General features: G+C 37.6%; 1 protein-coding gene across 1 annotated transcript in view; it reads right to left on the reverse strand.

Moving 5' to 3' along the window:
• Nucleotides 1–24763, reverse strand: part of LOC142436622 (thyrotropin-releasing hormone-degrading ectoenzyme-like) — a 114559-nt gene extending 89796 nt beyond the window's left edge. Inside the window, exons 1-3 of the mRNA XM_075540161.1 lie at nucleotides 24703–24763; nucleotides 5250–5315; nucleotides 4448–4635 (exon numbers count right to left, since the gene is read on the reverse strand). Coding sequence (XP_075396276.1) covers nucleotides 4448–4635; nucleotides 5250–5315; nucleotides 24703–24750 — 302 coding nt within the window. The 5' untranslated portion in view covers nucleotides 24751–24763. The remainder of the gene's footprint in view (nucleotides 1–4447; nucleotides 4636–5249; nucleotides 5316–24702) is intronic.
• Nucleotides 24764–25981: the final 1218 nt, after the last annotated feature.

Raw genomic sequence — 25981 nt, forward strand, 5'->3', positions numbered from 1 at the left:
AGGGTCATGACGAGTCAGAATGGACTTGCTGACGTGGGCCTGTCTTGTTGTTTTAGTTTGCTTTTATCATTGTGTCATTGGCAAGACTTCACAACAAGCGAGCAATGAGTATTAAAGTCATATATTTTGTTTGTGATATAAGAAGCTATACTGTGTCAGCTTCATAACTGGAGAGCGACTGAAGAACTGAGAACCAGTGGAGACGCCGAGTGACTGATCATAAAATGGGCGTCTTTCTGGAGATTTGGGAAGAGCAGTGCTGAATCGGTCCCTCGACACATAATTGTTTTACGTGTCACAGAGTTCATTTCTCACACTCACAATTAATACATGGGAATTCATCAAGAGTAATATGTCAGATGGAAAAGAGGAAAATTCATTATGTCATAACAACTGCTATCCCCAAAATCAAAAGTCAAAAGGCCATCCTTGACATTCTGAATTTTAAATGATAAGCTGAACTTCATCAGAGAAACATTTCTGAGTGCCAACCATGTGAAGGTACCCTGTTACACTGTAATTGACTCCACATAATCCATCATGAAAGAACCAATTTATTGTTGCCTAACCTGGTTCTTTGGATAGAAGTTAGTGAACAAAACAATTTATGTTCCTTAAGAGAGGCCTCGACGCATGCAATGAAAAATATGTGATAAATATATGACAATGGACACACCGTGGGAACATCACAGCCAGATTATTTTATTATTTTTTAAACAGCATCCCTCACCAAAGATAATTAATCTATTTTGGTTAATTGGAAAAATAAGTTAAGAGGCAATAGTACCTGGATCTAATCTAAATGCTGGATCTAATTTTCAATTTAAAACACAAGTTTATTTTTTGTGTGTACTTGCAAACAATAGATATTGGAGACATTCAATTAATTACTCTCTGTAATTAGACCGAAAGGAACTGGGTGGAGTATAAGTAAAATGAAAGACCAAATCAATTTCTCTGTAAGACATAGACTAACTTTATGAACAAGACTTTATAGGTGTATATCTTCCACATTGAATTGACGATCTAAATTGTGAAGCCAAACAGATATTAATTAAAAAGCAAACAATATATACGACTAAAAACATCTAAAGACCCTCTAAATAAGTCTAAGACTCTAGTAGTATGTAATATTTTAAAAAGTGATTAGAAAAAATTAATGTGTGTAGTTAGATTATGTTCTTGTTGTTTCTGTTTAACTGATCATATGGATATCATATTTTAAGTAACAATAGAAAATTTTCAAAAAATATATCCCTTTCTTCAGTAGTTCTTAAGAATTCTGATTGTACTAACATGGAAAAGAATTGGTACGTTTTAAAAAGTGGAATGAGAAAAATCACACCCAGGAGTTGCTACTAACATTCACGAAGCATTGATGCACACAGGGAAACCCTCCGGAGACTGCTGCAGGCGGGGCCCATAAGGAAAGGGTGAGTGTGCGGACACACAGAATGCCCTGTCGCCCAAGACTCCCAGGAGGTGCCCCATGCTTCAGGTGGTATTAGTTAACAGTGAAATGTATTAAATTTATAATGAAATGAAGGAAAAACAAACTACGAAAATTCACAACTTCCTGTGTACCAAGGATTTTATGCACTTAAACACATTACTAAATATATGCAATTGTTAGAAATAGCAAAGATTCATTCTTCCTCTACTTAACAGCTAGGATGTACATTTATTACATATGGAAAAATAATTACATTACACATTTAAAATGTTCCAGGTAAGAGGTAATGATAATTGTCCCACAGAACAGTCATGGCAAAGCGAAAGTCATGATCAGTAAAGCTGGGTGCTTTGGGACCTACGGCTGGCCTGTAGAGTGGGGGGCCTTTGGCCACTTAACTGGGTTTGCTGATGCACAGAGCTGGAGCTAAGTGCTTTGGGCTGAACCTTACACAGGAGTGCCATGCTTGCTGGGTCTTTGTTATCACCTGGAAGAGAACTTGGTGACTTCTCCTGACAGGACAACCATGTCCTATGTATTTTTCACCTTGATTGTATGTAACCTGTAAACTTCCTTAAATAAAACCCTTTAATCTCAAATATTGTCTGTGAGTTCCCAGTTGCCCCTCCAATGAACGATCCAAGTCAGTAGCTGAAAAGTCGAGAGCCGTGGGAAACATTTATTTTAGCACGTCAGCAATGTCTCTTCTAGAGACCTCGGAAGGCTTGTACAAGGAGCACACAGACTTGATTTTCAAGCTTTAACTGAACATTAATATAAATTAAGCAATAATCTAAGTGGGGAATAGTAAATTCTCATCTAGAGATGGATTCTGTCCTACTAGGAAAATTATTTTAAATAATAGAATGTCATGTATATATTTTTTTTGCTCTGTTTGCCATTAAATGGATTCTGACGCATGGTCCTCCAACAGGTCGGGGTACAACTGCCTTAGGGTTGTCCCGGTCTGCTGTCTTAATGGGAGCACACTGCTCCCCCTTTCTGCCAGGGAGTGGCTGGCAGCTTCGACATGCCATCTTTGCTGGCGGCTGAGCACTTTAACACTACGCCACCAAGGGGATTTTAATTTTCCTCAACATTTTTATATACCAATTTCTCAGATTCAGAACCATCCAGGTGGTTTTATAATGCCAGCAGAAGCTAAGCGCTCTGTGCTAAAACTGCTTACTCATGCTGAGAGACTTTCCCCCGTGAAGAGCCAGGCTCCTGGCTGACACCTCTGATGCAGGTTATGGGCTGGCAGAGAATTTTTGTTCAATATTTGTTCTGTCATCTGGGTGTCCTTTCTGTTTTTCTGCATCGGGGAGGCCTGTGTCAGACTGTTCATTCTCAAAGGCATGGCCCCAATCTGGCTTCGCCACAGTCAAGTCGTTTTTGTGTACTTCGTGGTCCATGCCGAAGCGTGTTTCGCCTGGGGCCAGACGGTGGGTGATCAGGGCAGCCTTTGACAGCTGTGGGGACCCAGAGAAGGGGACGAAGCAGTGACAGGCAGATCCCGACAGGGTGAAGGGAGGAGTGTTATTCTGCGTGTTCGAGCAGTTTAATTGCAAAAGGCAACTCCTCATACCTGGTGAAGGCCTCTCTCTACTTGAGCCTTTAACCTCCATGTGCCCCCATCTTGACGAGAGTAGAGCAAACTGCAAAGTCAGCAGTTTGAAGCCTCCAGCTCTTCCGCTGGAGAAAGAAGGGGGTCCTACTCCCAGCCCCAGCTACAGTCTCAGAAACTCCCAGGCTAGTTCAACCCTGTGTTTAGGGGGGCTAGGAGTCGCCATCAACCTGATGGCGCAGAATTGGGTTTTCATCTGTATGGCAGCAGACCTGCAAGTCTGTCCCCGGCAGCATGGCTGGGTGAGAACCCAGGGCCAATCTTTCCATTCTAACTGCTGTGGAGCCCAGCTCCTTCCTACACCTATAGTATCGTATCGTATACTATAGTATCGTATCGTATTGTATAGTATAGCTGCTGTACCAGTATTTATCTCAATACAACAGTGAAGACTTCATGTTTTCTTAAATGGAGTTCCAATATCAGCCACCAGAAAATGTTCATGAATCTCCCTAACACTTTTATTCACATCAAGCTAACTTGGAGATGCTATCCATTCATGTAAGTTTAAAATATTCCCCACCAATCCTACATAATAATGGATGATGAAGTCCAGCATCCTAATTTCCCAAGGTGATAGGACACAGCATGAGTAAACTAATATGAGCACTTCTATTTACTTATTACTTTTGATCTCTATACTTGCCCTCCCTTCACCCCTCCAATCCCTTACCAGGGCATTCTATATATAAATTTAAAAACTGCCTGATTTGAAGTGTACTTTCTTACATTGACTCAGTCTTTACTGAAACAAAGTAGTAAAAATAAACTAGAAAAATTGGATAGAATGTTTATATTCTGAATTTTAAGTAATTAAATGGGTTCCCCAATGTTAAATTTATAGCAAATCAAAATTCAGGTGTGTTTTCTATAGTTTTAAACACCACATTTGAGGGAAAGAGAATATATTTTCATATTGCCACTTCTACTTAAGATCACCTTAAGGTATTTATTTAGTTTTGAGTTTTGTTAACTAGGATAATATTTATTATCTAAATACTTTTGATTTGGTTTTCTAGATTGATCCCATTCAATTCACAACACACCTTAACTTTCTTAAAGATGATTAAAAAATATTATAACAAAAAGTAAAATATCATATCTCACATTTAAAATGATTAGAATAATTTAAAATAGTCTTCAATGAAATACCATAAGTGTGCTCATCAATCAGGGGTTAAAATATGTAAGGTATCGGCAGTAAAAGGAATCAAAAATACCATATGGAAATAAAGAAATAAAAAGAGTCTTAACTTATATTTCAGAATTATGTTGTCAAAATTATCTTAAAATATTAAAATTAAAAGGTGAATGGCAAAAAGAAAAGTTCCTATATTCATGTTAAATTAAAAGAGAGTCAGTGGTACCTGCTGTTTCGATGTTCAAAGGTTTTGGTCTTAGCACTTATATCATAAATGAAGCGTTGCTGGGTAATGGTTACCCTCTTTTCGGCTGTTGCATTTCCCAAGATGGTGATAACAGGATAGCCCTTCTGGAGCGTCCACTGATCCATGACTTCTTGTATATTTACATATTTTCCATTCCTCTTCAAAGCCTTTAGAACCCAAATTGGATAAATGAGCTTTATAAGCATGAATTATACATATAATTATATTAAATCATTTTCACTTTTACCTTTAATATTTACCTAAATATGAAACATTTCAAGATCAGTGAAGCTAATATAATGTGTTACTAAAATTAATTTTCTCACCTTAAGTTAGGCTTCATGCATATATATATGGAAGTTTCATTAGCATTAATTTTTTTTACATAATGGAGAATAAAATACATTTTACTGGTAAAGTAAATACATGCAGCATCATTAAATATCCCCAGTGTGTCTAGTTGGTATATTTAAATATTTGTCATGCACACAAGAAAACATATTTCCTTAAAAACTTGCAGTATTTCTCACTTTAGCATGACTCACTTCCCAAATATATTAAAATTGTATTCCATAATTATTATCTTTTTAAAGTATGAAAGGCATCAATAACATTAAGTACATTTAAATCCCATTGTATTTTTAGTACATTTTATATAGCTCATTACTATACATTTATAAATAATATGCGACAAAGGAAATAAAAGCTCAAAATGAAAACATACTGTCAGCGTCAATAAAAGTTACCAATGGTTTGGGTTCTTTTTCTTCCTATACTTTACCTCTGAGAAGGCATTCCAGAGATCATTTCTGGCTGCGTTGCCATACTTATGAATGGTTAAATAATCCTACAAAGAAAATAAGATTTGAATTACAATTTAACTGCTAAGCAATTACCAGTTAATATAATCATTTCTCAAATCAAATAAACAATTCTATTTGCTGTGCTTATATTGATACAAAGAGAAATACTCATAAAGGTTTATAAGAATTAAATTTTAAACTATTCAAAAAAACTTAAGCATAGCATATTTTCTAATTAAGTATCAAATAACTTTAATCTTTAAAAATTATTTTTGAGAGTTGAATCATTTATAGATTTGGGGGGGGGTCAAAAAACATCCCTTCATTTATCATGTCAACCTTGGCTTTTTGAATTAAATTACCTCCCCAGTGTAATATTTTGGGAAACCTTGCCCATCAGGATTTTAGACTGGAATCTAAAAAAATATTTCATGGGATAAGAACAACTCTGACAATAACAAATCTTTACTGCGGTGGATGTCTTTCGAGTTCAGATTCCATGGAAGAGTATAAAATGAAAGCAATGTGTGGTTTTGTGTGACCCTTATCAGAAGGCCTAACTAAGAAAGATTTGGTCAAGTGGGACTGGCTGATTTTTGTCTACGTAGCCAGTGTAAATGAGTCCCAATGGCCTTCTGTTAGTCAAACAGGTAAGAGGTATCACTTTGCCCAAAGAGGACTGTTGTCACAGGCTTTCTAGTGCGAAGGTGCCTATTATCACAGAGATAAACATTGCTTTTCATTGACTTGATGAAAAAGTATTATTAAAAAGAAATTTTATCCTGGTCTAATATGTTTTTAATTTAGGAATTCCCAACTATTAGTTAAACCTACACACTCTCTTTCTAATTTAAGCCTTCCTCCTCTCTGGGAGGCATGGATGCATCGCGGTGAATGCGTCCTCAGTTATGACGACTGGGCACTTCGTTTTCCGATGTCGAAGTGGGAGAAGGAGAAGAACATAGATGATGTTAAGCAAAGTGTCTCATTTGAGATCCTTTCAGCCCTAGAACTTGGAGGTAACAGGCAAATGCTTAATTTACATGCCAGTTCTGAAACTGGGGGGAAAATGCTGACTCCATTGAGAACTTTATGTAAAGTGGGATGCTTTGGAGATAATTAAAGTTGTAGAAGCAGATTTTCTGAAATACAAATTGTAGCACCTGTGACAGATTGAGCTTTTGTGGGCAACTCACATGTTCAGATGGCACCTCCCACTTAATCAGACGCCTGGAGAAGCAACATCCACACTGACTTAGCAATGACAGATTTCTCATCAAGATGCTCTGGACAACTTTACTGCGAATTTAGATCTCCAAAGAACTAATCTGAACCTGGAGTTTAGCTTTGGGTAGGAGAGCTATATGAAGCACTCTCTATTTGAACCCTGGGACTAGGATTTAAATCATTTTCTGATTAGGTGTTAAAATTATTAGAAATTTTGCTTTTAATTTGTTTGTGTGTGTATCTTGGGGGAATCTCTTGAATACACTGAAAAACAATGGACATTGAAACTTATAAATGTATGTGAAACATCTATTTAAATGAGAACTATTATTGTTGAGTTCTGTTTATGCAGAGGTATTGGGATAATAAAAGAGAGGCAGCAAAGGGACACCGACGGATCTGGAAAGGACCGATGCAGGAATACAGGTTTCCCCTTGGGGTGGATCAGAATATCTACAGTCAGTCTACCATGAGATCGGTTGGATCTTAGCTTGATTTTGATCATTAGCTCAATGTCTTTTTTACTCTCCCAATTCTGTATAAGGCTCCAATTTGTTTCTAACAAGCTGAAATGGCAATCAGTCAGGATTAAGAAGGGGGTCTTCATATGCCAGGCTGGATATTCAGGATAGAAATGGTATGTTTTTGTTGGAATCCCATCAGCTTCAATATTCATGGCATTGGAATTCTTCAGATTTCAACTGTCTTTCCTCCCCAAACACATATTCTTTAGTTATCCCAGCCTTTCTCTTATACAACAACGATATACATATGGAAATATATTCTTAGTCTTTGGAGAATTACAAAGAAAATGTGAGGATCATGCCTATTAAAAACCATATCATCTATTTATTCTTTTATTTCCATGAATTGTATAATGCACTTAGTATAGACCAGGAAGGTTTCGTGGGAATGGAGGAACAGTGATGGGCAAAAGGTCGTTGAGAAAAAAATGTAAATAACAAGATGCAATTTGAGTAGGTCCCTGTGACTGAAGCTGTGAAAGTCTTGGACCAAAAATTACAGAGCCAAAGCAATTCCAATGGTTGGTGCATGTTTACATCGAACGACTTTAAGTTCTATTCTAACCTACCAGTAAATGAATATGACAATGATTGGATAAGAAATTTATTAATAAATATAGACACATATATGAAAATCCAACATTAGATATGACATTACAATATAAATGTATAAAGTATAATGCTTTGACATCCACTGTAAGAACAGTGATGGGCTGTCTATACTAGATATTTCAGAAATGAAAGAAGTTGAAAATAATGAAGATGATTAGTTGAATATACTTATGAGACCTATCTAGCAATATAAACTGATTACAAGTTAAAAAGGGATTAACCGAAAGCATATTCTGATATATCTACCTATGGGAAAGCCAACATGCATAGTAGTTAAAAGTGAAGTGAACTACTTTAAAATGTAGTTAAAAGGAAGGTTCAATATTATATAACCCAAACCTCTCTGCCATCAAGTCAATGCTGACTCATAGTGACCCTCCGAGGGTTTCTGAACTGTAACTGTTTGCGGGAGTAGATAGCCCTGTCTTCCTCCCATGTACCTGCTGGTGGGTTTGAACTGCCAGCCATGTGGATCACAGTCCCACACGTAACTACTACACCACCAATAGTGATTGAGGTGATATTAGCTACAATAATCTTCTTAATAAGCTCAGGCTACTGAATAGGAAACTGAATTACGTAACCAACCAAAGGGTAGCATCACTAATAATTAAGGAATGTTTCACATAAAAAACTATAATGTCATTTGCCTCTCTTAACACTGAATTGCTTTATATTCCTTCACTTAATTCACATAACATTGGGATAGGTAATATAATCATTTAAGATATCAGGAAATTTGAAATCACAGACCCTGGTCCATATCCAAACCCCATACATATGTCTACAGCCCAATATCCACTAGATTCCCCAAAGATAATTAAGGGTCATATTCAAAGAAAGCTAAACTCACTCTCCTCCCCCAAACTGTCTCTTCTTGAGGGCTTTTCCCCAATGATGAATATGAACCAAAGAGTCATCTTTCACGCCTTCCTGTCCTTCCCGTCACATTACTGCTCTGATATCCTGAATCTTCCTCTAAGGTGCCACGCTACACATTACAGCTTCTCACCTGGACACAGCGCCTGCCACTGCTTCTTCTCTCTTTCAACCCTACCACACACCACTGTGCTAGCCAGCCAATACGGTGTGCTCAGAAAACACTACACCTTGAGCTCCCTCATGGACTAGCCCCGCTGTACTTCCTCAAGCCTCTTAGCACTTGTTGCCCAGTCTCAGATTAGCTACTTTATTTGAAGATGCCTAATACAATATTTTCTCTATTTCCTAGTTCTCCACTCAAACTTTACCTTTCTCCTTTACTGTGCAAATTCACTTTAATAGTCAAGTCTCAATTTTAATGCATTTTCCCTGAGAATCTTTGCCCACTTCTGCCTCCTTTCTAATTCTGAGCCAAGTACCTTGTACCCTATCAGAAGACATATTACTCTGTGTTTCAATTGCCTGCTCATTAATTTAACTGCCCACATAATCTAAAAACTCCCTAAGTAAATCCCACCCAAACCATTGGCATCCAGCTGTTTCCACTGCATGGTCGTCCTGTAGGAGGGAGTCACACTTCCAGTAGCATTTCCTAGAATTTTGCTTCTTTTGTTTTACAGAGATCTGCCATGTTTGGTTAAAACTACTTTGCTTTTGGTTAGCACAGAACACTTCCCCACTGCAGGACTAGCGCCTCTCGCCATAAGGTCAAAAACAAAATGGTACTGGTATCCAAATGATTATGATGTATACCACAAAGTAGAATTGCCCCCTTTGGGTGTCTAAAGTTATAAATCTTTACAGGAGCAGAAATCATATAGAGCAGCTGGTACTTTTGAACTATTGACCTTGCACTTAGCAGTTCAATAAGTGATCTAATATACCACCAGGGCTCTATTGTGTAAGGTAAGGACCTGGTTGTTTTGGCTTATCACTGTTTAACCAAACTGTGTTCCCAATATAGTACGCAATAAATGCTCAATCTGCGTGTGTTTTCTGAGGTTCCTTAGTCAATATGCTTTTCTATTACTAATTTGCAATGAAGTAAAAGATTTATTACACTGATAAAAGCAAGAAAACCAAACCCAGTGCCACTGAGTTCATTCTGACTCATAGCAACTCTGTATAGGCTTTCCCAACCACATCTGGACAGGCATGCACAGGCTCATCTTTCTTCTGTGGCTGTTGGGTTTGAACAACTGACCTTGAGATTAGCAACTCACACACCAACAGTGCTCCTTACTATTCACACCAGATTCGCTCAAATACTCAAACTCATTTTTCTCAGTGTTTATTTGTTATATATAATTTACATTAATACATATGCAGTTCCATATCAAAAGATTTTGAATGATTGAATATAATACCATTTTTGGTTTTCCACTTCTGGCTAACAAGTAGTACAGTTCATAACGTTTCATATATAAAAGCCAGTGGGACTAAGAAAGGCCAGAGGGAAAGTAAAATGTTGAGCTGAGGAAGTAAAGGCCTATTATCTTTCAAGGTTTACATGCAAATAGTTATGGAATGCTTACTCTCTTATTAATGAGTCTTTCCGCGTGTTAGGGCAGCAGATTAGCTGCATGAGTAGTCTATCCCTCAGGTTACAGAGGGACCATTCAATAAAAACCAAAGATGCATGACGTACTTTAGATGTGTTTAGCTGAAAGTAAAACGAAAATTTACCCTATGATGACTTTTCTTTATTTTTTTCCCCAGGATGACTTTCAAAGTGATAAAAACGTGTCCCATCCTCTAAGAAAAGGAAGATTACAGTAGAGGTGCAGCCCCTCCCTCCGGAGCACTTCACTGAGCCCCCTTAGTGGAATCTTTCCTCCAGTTTGGGCTCTTAGCAGCTGAGGCCCAAGCACAAGATTCAGATATCACAGTCGGCAGAGACAGAATTGTTCCTTCCATCAGATGTTAAAGACTCAAGAGACCTTTGCTTCAGATCCTGCAGCCAATACCTCAAATTTCTCCTTTATCAGAATTTTATGATGTCATGAATTATACATATTAGGATTATTTAGTATATAATTTAACCAACCTAGCTAAAACATGCTTCTGATGCACTAAGCAGTACCATTTGGATCTTGCAAAAGGCAGAATCCAGTCCTTAGCAGGATATGGCTGCCTAGAGTAGGTGAAGGTGAGACGTTGAACAAAGTCAGAATTCAGTTCATGAGTAAAAGGGAAGACTCGCTCATGAGCACACCACGAACAATGCTTTCTACAGTGAGACCAGGCCCCATGTTGCACGCAGTGACTCTGCTATGAGGATGTCATCTACTTGCACGACTAGTTTGAGAAATGATAAATAAATTCAGGCATTGATTTTTTTTTCCTGACTGTATGGCAGGAAGGTTGAAACAGGTTTAAAACATTATTTCTTTCTATCACGATAAAATGTGCCTTGAACAATTGATACCAAAATATGTCAGTGTTTGGCTTTCTGACATTTAAACAGCACTTTTCGATGGGGGCAATAATTCAATACGGACTTTTATAAGAGAGCAAGGAGAGGGACACAATACTACAGGCACACTTGCCACTCTCTCTGGTAAGAGAGGATGGGCGTGCCCCCTGTCCTCAGACAACCCCATGCTCCCTTCGAGGTCTGTGAATGCCCGTGGAGTAGAGCAAAGAAGGGAAGGAAGATCATTGAAATGTATGTCCTGTCTTGGTGACAGGAGCTGGGTGGGGGCCATGTCAGCAACTGGATCTGAGAGTTCTGTAGCTCGACTCTGGCTGCCTCTCTGTATTTCACAGAACCCTTTAGTTACTACTCTATTTCCAAAGCCCAGCTATTTAGACTTTCTTTTGACCCAATGCGCTACCTTTGAACCCTGCACTAAATTTGTTCTGGATAATACAGCTGGAATTTGCTTCTGTGGCTTGCAACTCCAAACCCTAACTGATAGAATACTAAAAGGTGCCGTAAGCTGAACAAACAAAACAAAGATATGGCTAAATTTCCCTAATAACCCACCAGCTTTTGTGTGTGTTATAAAATGGACTCACTGTCAACGAGTGGATGACTCCTCACAGTAACCCAGTAGCACGGGGGACCTGCCCCTGTGAGTCTCTGAGACTGTAACTCTGTGAGTCACAGCCAACACAGAACCCCTCCACCACCAGGGCTCCGCATAATAAGTATCGGGGAAAGTTTTCAAAAGAGGCAGACCAGAAGGTTAAAGTCCACACACACAAACCTGTACACACACAGAAACTGAAAGGGATGCAGCCTGTGCAGAAGCTCTTAGACGGAGGTGCACATAAAGCGACAGCGACGACAGTGCATAATTATAATAAGCTACTTTCTTGTCTTTACAAAAGCTTCCACAGCCGGGGTCCATAAGCAGAGGAAGGACCACGAGCTCCGGACTCCAATCTGTGCCAGTGTGTGCACTGTGAGAGTGTGGTAACCTGAAGGGGTCCATGAACACCACCACCACAGATTACAAACTGCCAGGTCACAGCAATGTCACCGAGAGTGGGATAAAATCTATTGGAATGCTGGCCTGTGCCAGCATTCAGAGGATGTCTCTACAATCCCTGACCTTGAACGAAAGCAGCAAGGAGACTCACACAGTGACAGATGACAAAGTAAAATACCACAAAGCTGGAGTATAGACCAGATGCTATTTTAGGTAATATGAGAAGACTAGTTAGAGATTATGAGATTATGTAAAATGAGCATCAAAGCAGTGACAAAGCATAAAACAAAATAAAAGCAGTAAAGTTCACATTTTCATTATCAGAGAGAAGAACAGAGGAGGAAACAGAGGCACAGGTATTAATTGTCCCTATTTACCATTCAACTGTGGTCAAGCTTCCCAGAAGAACATTTGATCTCTTGGAACCCTTACTCACTTGTCAAGATCTGGAGGTTTCCAGCCACCATAAAACAGCAAGGTGCCATTTAAGAACAAAGCTATTTAAATATGCAGAACAATCACAGAAAAGTACTTTATTGTTGATATGTCATTCTGATTCTGTGGGTTTTTTTTAATGTGTGTTTATGCCAAAAGTTATCTCCCTAAGTAGTTTGATTGGCTATAGGAGGATCCAGATATTTCTCCAGGAGCAAAATGCAATTTTGCACGTTTAAAAATTTCATCATTCTACTTAATGAGTATTTTAAAACTCATACTTTCATGATAAGCTACTCAGTATGGCAGACGATTTTCACTCAAAATAAACTGTAAGTCCATGAAGATTTTTAGTCGTCTATTCATTTGATTTTTAATTAAAGACAGCGAAACATTCTTATACCAGGTTTGTTTTTATATGTATTTTATGTATTAATTATAGATCAGACTCCAACATGCAGGCACACCAGCAGAAAGGCAGTTATTTCTATTTTGGGATGTGTACTGTGTTCCAGAACAACCTGACAGGGTCCTACACCTGTAAGTGAAATAGTGTGAAAGTAATAGTCTGTTGGGGTGCTCTGGAGTACTAAAATAGCCCTACTTCTCACTTTCACTGCGAGAGTGAAATATTACTCAGACATAAAATGTATCTATTGGTAAAACTGAAGTTTGGGAACTGCCTTTGCTGAATGCCCTGGTAAAGGACTTAGACCACTACAAGCTTACCAAACAGACATATTTGGTCTTGGCTGGCAAAATGCACTATTTCCTAGGAAACAAGAGGGCACTGACGTTAAGTCACGTCTATGACCATCACCGCCCCCACCCTACTCTTGCTCAGCACCCAGTGCAGGAGACTACAGGAAACGAAAATGCATTTTAATTGAGAGATATTGGATGTGCACAGCAAGGAAATCCTTGGTAAGATAAATATATATGGTGGCACAAATATAACAATTGTGAGTTTATCTCAGGACTAAGCAGTGTGGTGTTTGTTTGTTTGTCAGTTTCACAAAGACTCACTACGAGTCAAATTCAACTCAATGACAACACACTCAGAAGAACTGGGTAAGGAATTTGGCCCTTACCAGTCATCTGATAATATTAATGTATACCTTACAAGCATGTGCTCAGAAAACAGTATAAATCTTTAGAAAAATATACATGATGCAAAAAAGATCAGGATACATTAGAAACTTTATGAGCAAGCTCAAAAAAATACTATCTGGGTTGAACCTCTCTCTGTTCAACTTTACTTCCAAGAGAAGTCAAAATGTTCCAGAGGGCCAATGAAAGGAAATTATACGAATTAACCTAAAGGAGAAAAATGCTTGGATAAAAAAAAAAATCACATCAATGTCAATGAGGGGAAGGGCAGAGTTGAGACCCAAAGCCCGTCTGTAGACAATTGGACTTCCCCTCACAGAAGGGTCACGAGGAAGAGATGAGCCAGTCAGTGTGCACATACTTTTTCTCTAGTTCTTTAATGCTTCCTCCGTGACCCCCACTCCCCACTATTATGACCCCAATTCTACCTTACAAATCTGGCTAGACCAGAGCATGTACACTGGTACAGATAGGAGCTTGCAACACAGGGAAATCAGGACAGCTAACCCCCTCAGGACCAATAATGAGAGTAGTGATTCCAGGAAGGCAAGGGGAAGGTGGGGGAGAAAGGGGGAACCGATCACAATGGTCAACATATAACCCTCTCCCAGGGGGACAGACAACAAACAGAAAAGCAGGTGAGAGGAGATTGGTGTAAGACCTGAAAAAAAATGACAAATTATCAAAGGTTCATGAGGTAGGGCGCGTGGGAGAGGGAGGGAGGAAAATGAGCTGTTACCAAGGGCTCAAGTAGAAAGATAATGTTTTGAAAATGATGAAGGTAACTTATGTACTAATGTGCTTGACACAATGGATGCATGTGTGGATTGTGATAAGAGTTGTAAGAGCCCCCAGTAAAACTATTAAAATAACAACAAATTAAACACAAAAAGCACGGAGGAAAAAGTTGAAGTCGAAACTTTATACCTGAAAAAAACTAATTCCCCTCTGAGTTTAAGAGATTTCCTGAAGTTGTAAGGCCTAGCACATGTAGTTATGCAGCCATTTACTGAGATGCCAGGTTTGCTAGCAGCTAGCCCAGAAAATGGGCATACGACATTCATTCTCGCCATACCTCTATGTACAGACACTGACCTCAAGAGGAGAGGTTTGGAAAGACGTACAGGTAACACTTAAAAATACGCACTATCTCCACTTCTCTCCAATACCTACACATTCCATGACATCAGGACCTACGACTGCCTAGCAATGTAATCGAGACCAGAAGGTTCCGCCCCACATGTTCTAGATTGGTAAGGTTTCCTTGAACATTTTTACATTTATGGGCTTAAGGACACTTCTATAAGGACATTAAATTTCTTATATTCTCAGAGGCAATTTCTTTTCTTCAGTGCTAAAATCATACACACTATACTAGTTTATTATTTGTGTTCGTATTGTTAATGTGTGTGAGATACTTTCTGTCTTCTTTTTCCTTAGATTTCATAGTTCATCTTAATCAATTCTTGGCAAATAGCCACCTCAACTTTTCAGTTCTGTTCTTCAATTATACTAGCTTGGCAAAAAAACAATTCCAGATGAATTCAAGTATTTTTCTTCTCTAAACCCGCACTCGTGCAGCTGAACGTCACTGGAGAAAATCCTGTAATTAAGCAGATTCAGTCTATGATACGTTCATAATCACCCAGCTCAAAGAGGCAATCAGTAGTTAGTAGGTGTGCCTCTTTATTCTCAGACCTACATGCTCACATTTCACCTCTCATCCTCAGCTTTCCACTACAGACCCTTGCTCAAACAACACTGAAAAAAAGCACAATTAGAAAGGAGCTCCCTCATCTCCCCACTACCAGATTTTCAAGTTTATTGAAAGCATCTTTCTACTATAAAAATTAGTCCCTTCACCACCGCAAGGACCGAGATGCCAGTTTTCTCTTCTTGAGCACTACCAAATTCCTTTTCTTGTTAGTACAACGGGCTCCCATATTGAAGTAGTCAATAAAACAAAAGCTTTCTGTGAGTCCTTATATCCTTTATAGCAAATTACTTCACTTTTCTAATATCCTTCTTTTGCAATTTTTAAAAAGTATGCGCTTATACCCATTCCACTCAACCTAATAAAATTGCAGTCTTCCAAAAGAATACGTTTCCATTTTTCCCCTACTCCACATGTATCTTACATTTAACCTTGCTGCTCGCTTTCTTGTTGTTGAAACGTGTTTCTCTCCAGGCACTGGCGACACTGCACACTTGGTACTCTGCCTGCCTTGGCAGCTGCTCCATTTGGATCTGAGGTGGCCCTCCCTCTTCTCGGAACCCCCAACCGGTACAGTCCTTCCCGGTTGGTCCCAGGCCCTCAGACAGGAAACCGCAGAGGCGTCCTTGACTCTGTTCTCTCCCTCTGCTCCCACACCTCACTCTTCGTCCAATGTACGCCAAGTCCCCGCTAATTGTACCTTCAAAATACATTTTGAATATGTCCCTGCCTCTGCATACCTAATTATGCCATATCCAACCTTTCATCCTCTTTTACCAGATACTTAAATTCCCTTCTAATTTTATTAGCCAGTTACCGTAATGGTAGGCTGATTCTTTCAAGGCCACTGCAATATTTGCAGAAAGATAGAGAACATCCCAGTTTAAAACCCTTTAAGAACACCCCACTATACTTAGGATAAAATCCAATTTTCTCCACAAAGTCTATTTGGATACCCCATGACGGGCTCCTACCCGTACCTCTCCGACCTTGTCTTTTGTCCTTCCAACTTTTCTCAAGCACCTTAGCTTGCTTCCTTTGACATGCTCAATTTTTCTTACCTTTTGCACAAGCTCTTTCCTCTTCCTGATGATCTCCCCTCAGCCCTTTTATATCCCTCAGAACTTTGTGTATCATCCATTTTCTGAAGAAAGATCTTCTAAATACCCGATAAAGTTACCTCCTCTCACTCCCTCGTAGCATTTAACACAGTTAGCACCATATATTTGTCTTTGAATCCTTTATCATATTTTATGATTCATGGAAATGTATACTATACCTGCTCTATACAGCATGCACTAAATACTCACTACTTACCGTAAGTACATAACAAGAATGTATAGAATAAATGATATTTAATGGGTCATAAATATGGGCTGTAGAAATAACTAAGTATAGCTTTTAGTATAGGAAGAAAAACTATAATTTTGTTCTGTTAGCACAAAGTATTAACAGGCAATTTTTATATTTAAATGGTTAGTGTTCTTAAATGTTTTTAAAAATCACAGGTGGAGGCCTTGAGCCAACAAACAGATGGTGGCTATTGGAGATTGCTTACAAATGGAATCATATTGAGGAAAGCAAGTGATGCCACCATTTTTTGTCTTTAAAATATTTATTATGATTTACATGAAAGTTTCCAGAGCAAATTCATTTCTAATCCAGCAATGCATGCATGGGGAGTTCCCTGGCCCGGGGTTACAATTCTCACAAGGTGTCAGCACTTCACACATTCCTGCCTTGGTTTTCCTGTTTTCATTAGCCATGGTTTGCCCCCTTTCTGTTAGTTTACTGGAAACAATTCTGCTTGATTTTGCTTTTAGATAAATACTATCTGTTCAGGTGTATATACTTGATTTTTCTGAGGGGCATGTTAGTTTCACCCATGTGTTATTGTTCACACACCAGCTGAAAGGTGGTCTCAGGCTTGGCTTCAGGTCTGAGTTAAAAGAATGTCTGAAGGCCATAGTTTGCAGGACCCACACTCTCTTTGTTCAGCCAAGGTGAAGTTGTGTCTTTCTCAAGACAGACTTAGAAGGTAGAGGAGAGCTAAAGCACGATTACCATTGACCGAAAAGAGGTCTTTCAACACATTCGATCTTACTGTAAGTTTTCAAACACGTGACCAGGAGCAGTATTTACAGATTTCTTTTAAGTCACCAACTTACAAAATGTCATCTTTCATATGATTTTAGATATTTGATATCCCAGGGGAGAAGGATATTTTCAATATAAATGTTAATGTTCAGTATCTGTAGTGCATATGCATTTGTACAAAGTTTTGAAAAGGAGAGTAAAAGCTGCAATTTTAAGTGTATAAAACACAAGGCTAAAATCTTCATAAAAGTATAAATAAAATGAATGTGTTGTTTCTATTAGGTGCCATCAAATCAGTGCCAACCAATAGCGACCCGATTCACATACAATGAAACACTGCCCTGTCCTGGACCGTGCTCACCATTTCGCCTTGGTTTGTACCCAATGTTGCAGCCACTGAGTCAGTGCATCTCCTTGAGGACCTTCCTCTTTCCACCGGCCCTCTACTTTACCAAACATGATGTCAGTTTGTTTGTAAAAAGTATGTAAGGATCTAGGATGAACGCTTGAAGTCCTCATCTCTAAGGAGTACTTTGGGCGTACTTCTTGCAAAACAGACTTTTTAGTCCTTTTGGGAGCCTGTGGAACTTTCAAAAATGTTCTCACCATAATTCAGATGCATCAATTCTTTTTTGGTCTTACTTAAGCAATGTCCAAATTAAAAAAAGGAGAGAAAAGGGTGCATCTTTAATAGTAAAGGCTTTTTGGTTGATTACAAATAATTGTATCCTTACACAGAAACGCATTGCTACTGTATGGATTCCAATACCTAGCGACCGTCGGTGGGCACTGACGCCCTGTCCCGGTCAGTCTCATGGCTGCACTCCCTACAGGGGCAGACGGCCTTTCTTTCTCCTGAGAAGAAACTACGAGGTTTGAACTTTGGACTCTTCAGTTAGCACCGAAATGCTTAAGGCATGGCTCCATCCATATAGCTGCAGAGGTCACAGGAAAGCTTGCAGTTCAGAAGCACATGGTAAGGATTCCGTGTGTAAGCCTTCCAATAAACAAATTCAGTGACAAAAAGTAATCCCTTTTTATTTAGAGATATAAATAGCCATGGCTATTTAAGTTTTAAAAGTATTTGTTACACATGAAACTATTTTCACATCAAGCAATCTTTCAATAAAAATCAAATGTTTTTCTCTTTTACATGTTCATTAATCTTGCCTTTGTAATTTAACTTGTTAATAAATGCTAATTTGGTAAAGTCCAAATGGCTAGAACCAGTTGTGATGAATCGGTTTTGTAAGACTATCATAAGTATCATCACAAACAATGATTACCAAGTGGTAACTCTTTTCCCTATCACATATATAAAACTGTGCCGTATTTTAAATGAAACAGAGAGACATTTGAGCAGAAACTGTCCATGGCCATTCATTTTAGATTAAGTGTGACTGAGTCACCATCTGGACGGAAACACAAACCATCTCCACAGAAAGGACCTTAACTTTGACACACTGTGTCTGCTCTTCTATTACTATCTGAGTTTTCATTTTCGTGAAAACCCACATGCAGGGAGCAGTCTTTCACAACTGTAAGCCTGCAGGTCTCAAACAAAAGTCCTGCATACACATGCTAACAGACAGCAGCATCTCCCTGGAACACAAGTTACTGAGCATGCTTTGCTGCTAATACTCCCTGTAGCATCGTGCCTGTCATTACTTCAGGCCATCAGAATTTTATGAGCACAAACCAATAATAATGATATTTCCTTTTTGCTTTTTATCCACACCTCATTGCCTTACATTGATTTGCATAAGCAATTTTCACCTTGATAATTGGACCCAAACACTGTGTTGTAGGTTACCTTATGGAAAAGAGCAGTTAAATACTAATCAAGAGAAATCTTTCTCTATTCAACCATATTTTAGATGATATTAAATTACTCTCTCTGGTTCAGCAGGAAGGTGACCCACTTTCTGACATAGATTTTAGGGCTTGGGTTTATATCAAGCTTAACAATGATCTTTCTTCACAATTTTAATTCCCTCATGTGGACTCATAACAACATGAAGAATGGTACAACCAGGCCCAAATCATTAAAACATTATTGTTTTGTTTGAAAGGAAAAAGCAATAGTATTACATACTAATTATTTTTGTAATAGCTACTGGGCCAATCAATGTTATCTAAGGATCCTATAATTATAGCTTTACTATTTTATTACTGGGCGAAAAACAAGAGAAAATGTAATTAGGGAGATTAAAACAAATATAAATGAAGTTAAAAGGACTCGTGTAATTTTAAAAGTCCAAAGAATCAGCACCTGAATTGGTTACTTTAAAAGTAATCCTGCGAGTTCTTCTAGAACTAGGATCTGAACTAAACGGACTCAAATTAGGAAGAAAGAATGGCACAAAGGCAGTAGATCCCAGTTCGTTTGTCCTGCTTTGTTGATCGTCCCCCATCCCACCCCCACGTTAACCTCATACACTGCTTCCTCTGCGTAACGATGAAGGCGTGTGCATGGAAACCGCACAGACTCTGGCAAATTAGAGATGTAACTATTACCAAAGGATGTTGTTTGATAATATTTGTAATGGATTTGAAGGTTTGAGTTGCAAGAGACATTGCAGAGGGACATGTCCAATCACCAAGAATTTATAGAGAGGCGAAAGAGGAGCACACTTACATTACATTTATAGTTCCAGTTACCCCGGGGAAAGAAAGGAAAACAGCACTGAGCACGGAAACTTGTCCACGCGCGGAAAGGGTAGTAATGAGGTTACGGCACGAGTTTGGGGTATTGTGATCGGTAGAGAACGAATACAGACCTCCCAAAGTGATGCTTCGAGTTTCTCTTCACAGACTGGTCTAGGAAGCTGTTTGATATATGCATAACACAGTCAAAAATGAGGCCTCAAAGGTAGCATTATATGATGCATAACTTGTTCCCGACGTGCAAGGAGACTTTCTAGTTATTGCTAATTCTTTACTGCGTTTTCACTAACTCTATTTAAGTCTCCATTGGGAACACAGCCTGCAGTAATTTTTTTTAACAACAATTCTCACTGGACAGACACTTACAGTGAGGAAGACATACAGGTTGGGACGCCATACTGGCTCACTTTCCAGATGGGCTTTTTGTCCCGTGCATATTTGATTTTAAATTAAATGTAATTTAGAAAAACTGCTGCTTAATTCCTTCTCCATATATTTATCATATCCTAGTAGGAGGGGGGTGAAGGGAGTAGACTGAAGAGCCAACAGTTTCGATCGCGTAAACCAGAAATATAAAATATTAAGTTAATTAAAAACAGAAAACTTTTATAATAGTCAATTCCCCTGTCTTTTTTCGTCAGCGCTTATTTTAGAAGTGTCATAATTAGATAGTTGGAAATTTCAGACATATCATACCAGTACTGATTCACCCTGACACCACCAAGCCAGTCCAGTCCCTCCCCAGAGGGGCCTGGAGATTACAAACCCGGTGGAAACGGGAACATGTTTCTGCAGTAAGTAATACAATGATTAGGGAAGGAACAAAAATAATGGAGCTATCACTAAAGTAACAAAAGAAAATAAAAAAGCTCTGTATCGTAATACAAAAAGCTACATATATAGTACAAATAATAATAAAATCACTAAAGTAAAACAACAACAAAATGGATCGATTACGTTTGTTCAATTGTCTGTCGTCAGCTCACCTGTCCCCTTGCTACCTTCTATACCCTGTTGAGCACTGTGCAGGCTGGAGGCCTGGGTGCCACATTTCTCAGAATCCCTTGCTAATTGGCTCCAAGGCAAATGTCTGTCAGGTGAGAAGCAGGCACAAGCTATCGGGAAGGCACTAAGAAAGAAACACTTCCCTTAGTCAAGTGCAGAAGAAGGTACTGCTGGTGGCTTCCAGGTGTACGGCTGGCAACTAAGCAAATGAGTGTTATTTTATAGTGTTTCCTGAATGTTTTGATTTTATGAAGTCTTCCCCATTTTTACTCTTTTATCCCTCCCAACTGTTTTATAAAACCCATATTCTCTATGCTAAATCCCTTTGTGCTTGAAATATTAGAATGATATTGCTATGCTTTGCTACTGCATTATATACCAGCTATGGTTTCCTGAAGCAAACCTTCAAAGATGGGTACTTAAGAAGGTGTCCTGTCAGGTTAAAAAGGAATATCATTGAGATAGAATATCCAGTAAAATTCACCAAGCACTGTTTAGTTTTTTGAAAACATAATTTAAGACAGATAAAGTCTTAACTATGAAAATGTAAATTATCCATAGCAAATCATGAAATGATTTTAGGTAACTAAAATCAAACAAATATATATGTCAAATATTGACAAAAAGAAATAAGTCACTATCAAAACTCTCCATAACAATAAATGCTGGTCTGATGGACTAAAATTAAGGTATTATATGCCCTAGAAGTCAAATGGAGTTAATATTCAGAACCTAAATCAAGCTTCAAGAAGAGCAGTGGCATATTTTTGCCCATCTATTCACATTTCTCCACATCAAATTATGAACACTAGTTTCACATGAAAGTCAAGTTGTCTAACTAGCAAATCAAATTAAATAAAATTTGGATTCAGAGATGATGAAACATGGAAAGGCTCTTAGAGATTATCTAGTTCAACTTTTGAATTGTAAACTTTGGAACCAGAGGATAAGGGAGATTTAGTGTTTTGCAGAAATCCCACCAATATTTTTTAAATAAATAAGACTATCATTTTTGCTCTGTATTCATTTCATTGTGTCATGCTTTCTGAAATATGTTTGCTATTATTTTGGGAAACGCAATCTTAAGAACAATATAGAGAGTGCACATTTGGAAAAATATAAGCAACCTACTTTAAATATATGTATGTTGTTTATAAGTGGTATATTAACTCAACAACAAAAGGATTCAATGTTTCTTCTCTCAAAATTTTACTGTCAAATATTACACGAAACTTCCAGAAAAGAAAAATTTAGGTATATAGAAAATTAACAGAAAATATCATTGTAATGTTTTTCATGTGTGGACCATGAAGACAAAGCTGCAAATACAAAAAATAAAACAACAGAGAATAAATAGAAGAGATAGACAGATAGACCGGCAGGCAGACAGATGGCAGAACAAGCTTGAGCATGCTCGAGTGAGACCAGAAGAGTAGGGAGGTGGAACGAAAAAAAAAAAAGGAAAAAACATACAATTTTAAATTTTATATTGCCTATAACTGTTAACATAATCTAGTGTCTATTTGCAAATGAAAAAATTCTATTTGTCAACAGAAAATAGTCATAGTTATTATGAAAAGAATTCATCGTTTGTCCAGCCGAGGTAAACCCTGACAGCCAGGCTTGGCTGTCTCAACAACATGCAAACCAATACTCCCCTGAGCCCCTTTGGAAAGGAAGCATATTAATATCAACTCTGACCCGTCAACATCATGACATGAAGTGTCTGTTCAGGAGGTCATCTTCAAAATGTATCCCATACATCTTCATGCTCAGGAGATGATAATTTATCACCCCGACATAGAGATCTACTGTACACTAATCCAAACTGCTGGTGATACACTAAATCAGTTTGAGTGATGAGTATAAATAAAGCTGAAAGTGAAGTACTGAAGGATACAAATCTATCTGACCAATGAGATGTCACAATGCAAATAAAATGCAATGTGGACAAACATAGAGCCCCTTACTTGAAAATTAAAGCCAAATCAAGTTTCAGAGAATAAGTAACACATTAAAACAAGTTTTATATCCAAGTTTAATGTAATGAGAATCAGATGAATAGTTTTTTTCAGATATACTTGATCTGAAGTCTATTAAATATACTTCAATATAAAAGGATATATTTAAAATGTACACATTTTGCATACTAAGGAAAATATGACAAAATAAAGCAAAAAAGGTTGCAAAATAATAATCCTTTCCAAATAAAATAACTATGATTATTCAATCTGCTGAGCAAATCTATACAGACAGATGAGAAAAAGAACAAAAACTGTACTCAGAAAATGATTTCACATCAACTAGCTACCAAGAAATCAAATTCAATTTGTATTGCTCTTATACAAGTTTAGATTTTTTCAAGAACTGTCATGCTACAACATCAATGGGGAAAACAAAGAAATGGCGGTAGAGAAGGACATTCCTCTGATATTCTTGGAGGGCGCTCCTCGAGAGGAGGGAGAAATCCAACTATGTGATCAGAACAGACCCTTTCTCCCCAACAAAATAGGTTCCATGGATTCAGCTCTTCTGAAGGTTTCCCTAATGGAAGGAGCTGAGTAAAGTAACTTCCAACCACTGCTGGAACAAATCTGTGAAAATATTTTCTAAGGGAAATTATTCTTCAGGAAATTTATAGTTTTGCTTTGTTGTGCTACGTATAACTAGCCTTGTCAAAACATAGTTAACTCTTGCTTTGTATTTTACCTTTACAAATTGTGGGGGGTAAACATAGAATTATACTACTAAAATATGACCTGATCTCAGATGTAGTTTATTAAAATTTTAAAATGAAAGCTTACTAAGAACAGATAAGATTGATAGCTCTCTCTGTCTTAGCATAATTGTATTTCAGGTGAACATCAATTTACTTTAAAGGACACTTCTAAGTAGCAGAATGCATCATAAATAATTCATCAATCACAGCTGCTAGGAACATGATTTGCTCTAGCAGATTTCAATGGAGTAAAAGTTTTATTTTTCTGTATTTGTATTTACTTTAAAAGCCATTAAGAAGCCTCTTTTTCTAAGAAATTTACTCCTAAATCTCATACTTCCTACTGCAAATACATTTTGATAAAATTGTTTATTTTCCTTTAATTTGTACAGCACTGTATTTTCTAATTAAAAAGAAAAATTTAAATGATCATCAGATAAATAACAATCTCTATCTATCTATCTATCTATCTATCTATCTATCTATATATATATATATATATATATATATATATATCAACAGCGGAGCAACAGAAACACAAAATACATGTAGCTGAAAATACTATTAAGATTTTTCTTCACAATATAATTTTCCTAAGGTTATTATCACTTCTTACCTTACATAAACTTATCAGTGGAGAAAAAAGAGAGAAGTAGGCATTCTAAATATTTTATATCAATTATTTGGGCTCTTACAATTTTAATTTAAAATGAAAATTAAACATATTCTCAATCACACAATACTTCAAGCTTATTCTGGTGCTATTGAGAACATGGTATTTATAAGTTTCATTTCTCATATTGAAAGATGATGCTAACCTTATACATCTTAAACTTTTCCATACCATTTAGTAATCTTATATCAGTAATTTCTTAAACTGTAAAACATCTACATAGCATAAAATAAGAAAAATTTTAAGAGAAAACAAAGCAATTTACTTACTTGCAAACCCCTTTGAAACACTGAATGGCCCATAAAATTAGCCAGCATTTGAATTAAAGCAGCACCCTGTAGAAAACATATTTAAAAAATAAAAGAATTTGAACCTAGTGATATGATTCCAAAATTTTCTGACACCAATAAAACACAGTGTATTCTTGTAATTTATTTTAAAATATGCCTTAAACAAAAGCAAGAACACGTATACCACTTGGAAGAACTTTATTTGTTTTGTAGATCTGAAAGTTTTATGGATGCAATACTGATCGTTGCAGAATAGAAAATTCTTGGAAAGAATATCTCAGAACAATAATAAGCTATAATTTGGGTGAAATAAAAATCATACTGAGCCATCTACAAAGTAAATAAAAATTAGTTCCACTATAAGTTTATAAACTAATAAGGAAGATATGACATTAATAAGCATAATAAAGTATAAATGTAGAGTGACATAGCTACTGAATGCACCCCTGGCTCCATGCGGAATAGAATTGTTGTGGGACTGGAGACTTTGGAATACTGGCTAACAGTTCAAACTCTGCACCAGACTGCTGGCCTCAAACAGTGTGTCTGCCAATTACTGTCCAGGTATCCCTGGGACAACGATCTCAGTGCTCCTCTCATTTCACATTCCTTGTGTGCATATTTCATATGGCTGCTCCCAAGATTAAATTAATTAACAAATGCAAATTGTTTGAACAGAATTTTAAAAATACTAAGCACCATGTGTTAGGAACCCCGATAACTCCATGGTTAAGAGTTCAGCTAGTGATCAAAAGGTCAGTAGTTCAAACCTACTGGCTGCTCCATAGAGCACAGCCCTGCGCTCTGCTCACATCAGTATTGCCCATGGCTGTCAATTCAAACCAATTCAGAGCAACTCTGCAGGCTGGGGCAGAGCTGCCGCACAGGGTTTCCAATGTTAAGAATTTCACGGAAGTAGATTGATGCCTCTTTGCTGCATTAAGCAGCTGGTGAGTTCACACTGCTGATTTTTCAGTTAACAATCAAGCAGCCTAAGAAACCCAATGGGACAAGTCTGCGTTGTTCTCAGAGTCGCTATGAGTAAGAATCCACTGCATGACACGTATAAACAACGTATATGGGTGTTAGTTATTGATATTATATCACCTCACTACATAAGTTTTGTGCTAGATCTTTGAGAAGCAATGTTTACTCAAATACAGATAAAACAATGTAAGTATAACTAATGTGGTTAATATGAATACTTAGCAAGTCAGGGAAAATACTACGGGTGTCTGCCTACTCACATTAAGTATCA

This window comes from Tenrec ecaudatus, unplaced genomic scaffold (genome assembly GCF_050624435.1).
Source record: "Tenrec ecaudatus isolate mTenEca1 unplaced genomic scaffold, mTenEca1.hap1 Scaffold_485, whole genome shotgun sequence".
Classification (NCBI taxonomy): Eukaryota; Metazoa; Chordata; class Mammalia; order Afrosoricida; family Tenrecidae; genus Tenrec; species Tenrec ecaudatus.